Consider the following 6,302-nt stretch of genomic DNA (forward strand, 5'->3'; position numbering starts at 1 on the left):
ATATAGCCAGCCAATCACAGTGCAAATGTTACTAGCAAATAGGACTGAGGAGGAATAATTTGATGTACAAATTTCGCTGGAATTTGGTTAGGCAGTCAACACTACAGTTAGTAAACACATTTGAAAACAAGTATCAGAGTAGCAAAAGCCATTTACAGTCTGAAATAAAGTCTATACTTATCACCATAGTTTTGGGGTTCTGTCTTTTCAGACATCAACTGTCGGAGAACAAAGCTCTGTACCTTAACTGTAATCTCTGCCCTTATCATTTATTGTAGCTTCTAAATTACTAGCTACAGTTACAAAGTTCTCAGTAGGCTGCTGCAATAGAGGAGGAGGAGGTCTAGAGGAAGCGATTAAAACAAAAAAAAAAAAGGGAAGAAAGAAAAGAAAAAGGTTTTCTGTCCAAAGATGAACTGTTATCGATTTCTTCATTTATTGCCAAAATTGAAAAGGTATATTTCCAATTACTTTTCATGGTTCTATTTTGCTCAGTGTCATAGGATTTCATCTCATCTCACTTGGATTGCCGTTTAAATAAGCAAAGCTTTGCTCTTTTCTGACTGAATTCAACATGCATAAAGAATCTTATGGCTTGGATCCTATGGCTCAAAAAGGTTTGAAGAACACAGCAAGCAGCATCTATTTAAAAAAATTGTAGGGTTGCAAAATATTACAAATTGACTTTGCACACTCAGAAGACATTATAAAAAACAAACAAAAAGAGGTGATAAGACTCAACTGCATGATCATCTATTATACCAGTATGCACTGAAATGTATTTTTATAAAGCTCTGCAGATATTAAACCCTTTCACCAGCTAAAGTCATGGAAATGCTCTCTTTAAGGCAGGAAGTATTTAAGAAAGGTAAAGTCACCTTTATTTTTATTCTTTGTACCTGTATATCACTTATGTAGATTTTGTTACAATTTCAAAAACATAATGTCTTGTTCACATGTTTCTTAAATTAAGCCACTAAGTTTTCTTATTCACTGTGGAAGACATTCATCAAAAGGCCATCAAATGTTTTTACAATCAAAAAATGTAGCCCCAGTATAGGAGAAAGAAACTCTTTTTCCTTTTGAAACTGCTGAGGAAAAAAAATGTAAGGAAGGTAGCAAAAACAGTTAAAAGTAAAACATAAAATCTTAACAATTTGCTGCTAAGAGATTAGACACAGAGAGTGGAACATGACAACACCCTCTTCCCCTGGATCTCCCTCTCTCCCCCACTTTACTGCCCTCAGTATGCATTTTATCCTGACTCTTTTCCATCCTTCTTCAACCATGGGCTGAAAATATTTGGCGTCTTGAACCAAATACTGGTGTAAGAACAGGTGGTGGTATTTTTCCAGTGCAACGCAGGCCCGGGACAAGGATGCAATGTAGGACATACAAATTATGCCCATTCCAAAGCTTCCAGTTAAGCTTAGCACATAGCAGTACTGCAAGTATAAATGATTAAATAGATTTTTTTCCTAGTATTACAGACAGGTATTGCAGCTGGGTTACTGAGAATAAACCCCAGGTCCACCCCAACCCCTCAAACGAGCCACAGCTGTGGTTAACAATGATTCATTTGCATTTTTATTATTTCACCAAGAGAAGAAACAGAAGTTGTCTGGCTTTCTTCACACCAACCAATAATTTTGCATTTTAAAGTTGGGATGTTTTCCATAATGAGCTGAATCAAAAATCTATTTGAAAAATATATATTTATATAAAAAAAAGATTCAGGTTGTTTGCACGTAAAACATCAACTGTTAAGTTTCTTTTGTCTTTGATTCCATGTTGCTGGAAAAAGTTTGAACAAGCTTGCATGCTAATTTGTCCTTAGTTGCAAGTATTACAGGCAATTTCATACTTTGCCTAATGAAAGGATAACCCTTCTTCGACACAATCAGAACTCAACAGTGATTCAGAAGCAACATCCTACCCTTAATACTGTCAGTTTTGAGCCATCAACATGAAAATCCTTGATAAGGTTGAGAAGATGTCGCTAAGAATCAATTAATTGATGTGCCTAAGAGTTCCACAATACTATTATGCTTAAGGTTTGTTTGTTTTTTTTTTTTTGCACCATTGATTGATTTTTTTTAAATCCATGTTTATTTTTCCTCTGTCCAAAGTGTTCAATGTAATGACACAGACTCTTCGAAACTGTCTTTGAGTCTTCTTGTTTCACTTTACAGGATGGTCACACATCCCTTCCCCACCCTTTTCTTGCCTTAAATTCATTAAAATCATTGCTTTGTCATAGATTCATACGTAGGTGCTCTGGTCGTTTGGAGATCATGGGAAAAGCTTGTTTTTTGTACGGCCCAGAGTTTGGCTGCCGGATGGGAAGTGGTGCTGAAGCTTCCCCACTCATTGTCACATCCATTTGCTCTACTCCACTTGTTTCCATTGGGTATTCCACAGGCGGCTGCGCATTTGCTGTGCTGGCTGAGGCGCCTCTTCCCCAGAAATCCCCAGGAGAAAATTTGACTGGGCTTTAAGACAAAAAAGATCTATCATTCATTTATCTCAAGGATTATCTCATCAAGAAGTATTTCCCTTATATTTAAAGGGAATGGGATAATATGACATTTATTTTCATTTAATTTTATTTTTGTGTGAATTAGTACAAAGGCTAAAGTTGAGCCATCGCTCCCCTAGACTAACTGCTAGCATTTCCTGACTGGTCTCTTTATCCCTGCCCTCTGTAAAATTCTCAATGATACTTTTTTTTTTAAGTCACTGTACTTCCCTACTTACAACAGCTTCCCACTGCATTTAGGATAAAGTACTTCTCCAAACCTTTCTTGTCACTCACCACATGTCAGTCAGGAATGCTGACCACCCTTTCATTACAAATACCAAGATTTTTCCTCCCTTGGGGCTTTTGCACGGGCTGTGGCTGTACCTGTAACACCTTGTACTTCTATTTTTTGTATGGGTGGCTTTTTCTCTTCATTCTTAGGTGCTACTTCACCAGAGAGGCCTTCCCCTGACCGCCAGGAATAGAAGCCCCTTGGTATTCTCTGCTCTCCACCACCACACTCTTGATTTTTCTTCATATAGGACTTGAACACTACTCGTGCTACGTATTTCTTGTATTTCCTTCTTTGGTTATTGTGACTCTCTTCTCACACAACTGTAAGCTTCATCAGAACAAGGACGAGTCCTACGTTAATCACAAGTCCCCAGCGTGTAGCACAGCCTCGGGCACAAAATAAATGTTGAATGAATGGATAAAGAAGACTTTGCCAAAGCAGCAGCTTACTTTCTTTCACAGGAGGGAACGTGCTCGATACAGCACTCAATGGAAGGTGATGTAGTTGCTGTGCTTATGTCAACCACAGAGAGTACGACAGCTCTTCATTTATGTAACCTGGCACACATCTAAGTGATGCTCTTCTAGGTTAACAGAAACAAAAGACAGAAAGACAGAAAGAACAACAAAGTCTGAATACCTGACAGGTGTTCGCGGGCTGCCAATAAATCTTCGAGGTGATCGGATTTTTGGTTCAAAGGAAAATTTTTCTTTTACACTTTCAAGTACAGATGGAGCAACATATGTAAAACCCTGAAAGACAGAAAAAGTAGGCTGCAGAATGGCATTTTGTCATATAAATCAAGAAAATGTGGTTTCGGTCTCTGACACACCAACACAACACCCAAAATCATCGCTCTGTATACGACCATCTCTTCAGTCTCATTCCACACCTGTTAGCTTCTTTCCAACCATTTCTTGAGTCACAGACCTCAAGAAGGCAGAAACTTATCAGGCCACATATGCCAGCAAACAATATTCCACTCTACTGAAAGGAGTAGAACAAAACAGGAAATTGTAAGCTCCATATTAAGATAGTAAATACGATATATGCAAAGAAAATTCTAGTGTTTCTAGCCACATGCACACAAGCAACTAAGACTATCACCCCCCAGTTTCTCATTATTAGGCAAAAGTGAAAATAGAATTCTTTAACTTGGCTTGTGTGATCTTTCTGGTTTTATACCAATGACTGAATAGATTTGGTATTTTCATGATTTAAAAAACCCTCAATTATATACAAGAGGTAATTATGCAGTTTCGCTAGCTTTAGTTCTTGGGCCTCGCTACTAGGCTACCAGTTGTCATTTCTCTTGCTGTCAATGTTGAACTCTTCATCAATCATTCCTCCACCTATCTACTTATTATTCCAGCACCTATAAACAAGCATATGAATGACAGTAAACGAACTCAACAAGGCTCTGGGTGAAGTCCTAAAGAGGGAGGACAATTCTATGGTGCATATGCTTTGTGACAGGTATGGACTTCAGAAGCATTTCCCCAAACAGTCTAGTGAACTAAAGCCATAACTACCAAGAGGACCAGGCTGTACCTTAATTATCTTTGAATTTCCTTTAGTTCTGTGAGAGGAATTTAAATAATTATTGAGCTGAAGTTGCCATAACTACATTCCCCAGGTAACTGGGATGTTACTGTTCTTTATTAATTTCTAAAGAGATCGACTTTATGTATAGAAATCTGGCTACAACCTAACAAATGAATTATTCTTGTGTTTACTAGCGGGCCAATTTAAGTAATTATGAAAAGTTCAATAATACTTTAACTGGCAATGAGAGCCTAGTTATGTAACTTTTGCCACCACAACTTTGGATTTCTTTGTAGCGAGATAAGACATTTCTAGACTGTTTTTTAGGGGGGGAAAATGTCAAACTAGTTGAAACTCTGAAATGCCCAACTAAGGAAAAGTTCTCTGTATTAAATCAAAGGTATAAACTGCACATAAGTAGAAAACAAAATTCCACATAAGAGAAAAAAGAAAGCTATCCCAGAATTTAAATGAGTCATGTTGGGGTGCTTGGGCGGCTCAGGTCATGACCCTATGGTTCCTAAGTTCGAACCCCGCATCAGGCTCTGTGCTGACAACTCAGAGCCTGGAGCCTGCTTTGGACTCTGTGTCTCCCTCTCTATCTGCTCCTCTCCCACTCCTGTACTGTCTCTGTCTCTCAAAAATAAATGTTAAAAAAAATTAAAAAAGAAAAACAAAATGAATCCTATCTACCTCACTAACCAAACACAAGATATTTTACCAAGAAGCATACAATGACTTTGCATCATGTAGACATAAAGTTAACAACATGTATTCATATTTCATCCCTTGCATAATTAAAAATACTATAAAAGTATATTTTGCATATATGCTCTATTCTTATATCACCATATAATCATACACTTACAATATTACTATGCAATGTTAGTTACTCAAAGCCATACTGTAGTATGGTGATTTAACAGTAATTTTGGCCATATACAATTTTTGCATCCATGCTAACTTTAGAATTTACCCTCCACCCCAAGGATACAACACTATTGTGTATTATACTCTGAACAGCACAAAAAATTTTGAGAATTAAGTTGGTGATAAACGTAGTGAACTCATAAATAGAAAAAACAAAAACAAAAAAAACCCTTCCAGATGCTTACTTTCTCCATATTCCATTTTCCCTAGAGGTAATCCAAAAAGAAATGACAAAGGATAATGACAAGTAACAACCCAAAAAAAGATATAAAATGAAGTTTTTGATCAAAATGTAAAAGATCTTAAAAAAAAATCTAAAAGCTTTTTTCTACCTAAAGAGGCAAGGTATAAAACAATACAGATACTTCTGCAGTGACAATTAATTTCTTTACTATTTCAAATCAACCAATATACTTTGATGACAAATATTCACTTAATATTAACAGGCTAAAACTCCCCTACAAAGTTACACTAAAAGTACCAAAACTTTGTAGCTATCTCAGGAATAGAGTAGTTACAGTGAGCTCTTCTCCTACACGTAACTGTGTGACTTTCAACTGAGATTTTGCTCAGCCAAACATCATCTGAAGTCTGGCCCATGTATACTCCAAAGAATTATACTTAGCAAGCTAGAAAACTTAATAATAGCATCTCAGGTTGTCTACATGAACTGCAAAGCAAGCAAACTGAATTTTCTTATTGAAAGGGGCCCATCCTAGTACTTAAATTTCTCAGGGCAATATGAAATTCCTTCACTTACCAGAAAGACTTGGTTGGCACTTTCACTGAGAGTTGAGTCATCTGGGCTGTCAACAGGTGTCTGACGTGTAAACTTTGAATCAAACTGACTCACATCCTCCTCAGATTGCTTTACGAAAAAACAAAATGATTAGAAAATGATGAATGTCTACATTATATATATCACATTACTTGCATTAGAGAAGACTCTAGATAGAACTCTTTTCACAGGATATGGCTGTTAATAAAATATCAGTGTACTCTTAGCAGGCA

General features: G+C 36.8%; 1 protein-coding gene across 5 annotated transcripts in view; it reads right to left on the bottom strand.

Annotated features, from left to right (window-relative positions):
* Positions 1-412: 412 nt before the first annotated feature.
* Positions 413-6,302, bottom strand: part of RPS6KB1 (ribosomal protein S6 kinase B1) — a 39,105-nt gene continuing 33,215 nt past the window's right edge. For 3 of the 5 annotated variants that reach the window (XM_029927761.1, XM_029927762.1, XM_029927760.1), the window contains 3 exons: positions 6,052-6,159; positions 3,456-3,568; positions 857-2,492 (listed from right to left, as the gene is read on the bottom strand). In XM_029927761.1, the coding sequence (XP_029783621.1) occupies positions 2,255-2,492; positions 3,456-3,568; positions 6,052-6,159 (459 nt within the window). In that variant the 3' untranslated portion in view covers positions 857-2,254. Of the gene's footprint in view, positions 643-856; positions 2,511-3,455; positions 3,569-6,051; positions 6,160-6,302 lie in introns of those variants that run through there. The other 2 variants (XM_029927763.1, XM_029927764.1) reach the window with 2 other exon arrangements.

This window comes from Suricata suricatta, chromosome 17 (genome assembly GCF_006229205.1).
Source record: "Suricata suricatta isolate VVHF042 chromosome 17, meerkat_22Aug2017_6uvM2_HiC, whole genome shotgun sequence".
Taxonomy (NCBI): domain Eukaryota; kingdom Metazoa; phylum Chordata; class Mammalia; order Carnivora; family Herpestidae; genus Suricata; species Suricata suricatta.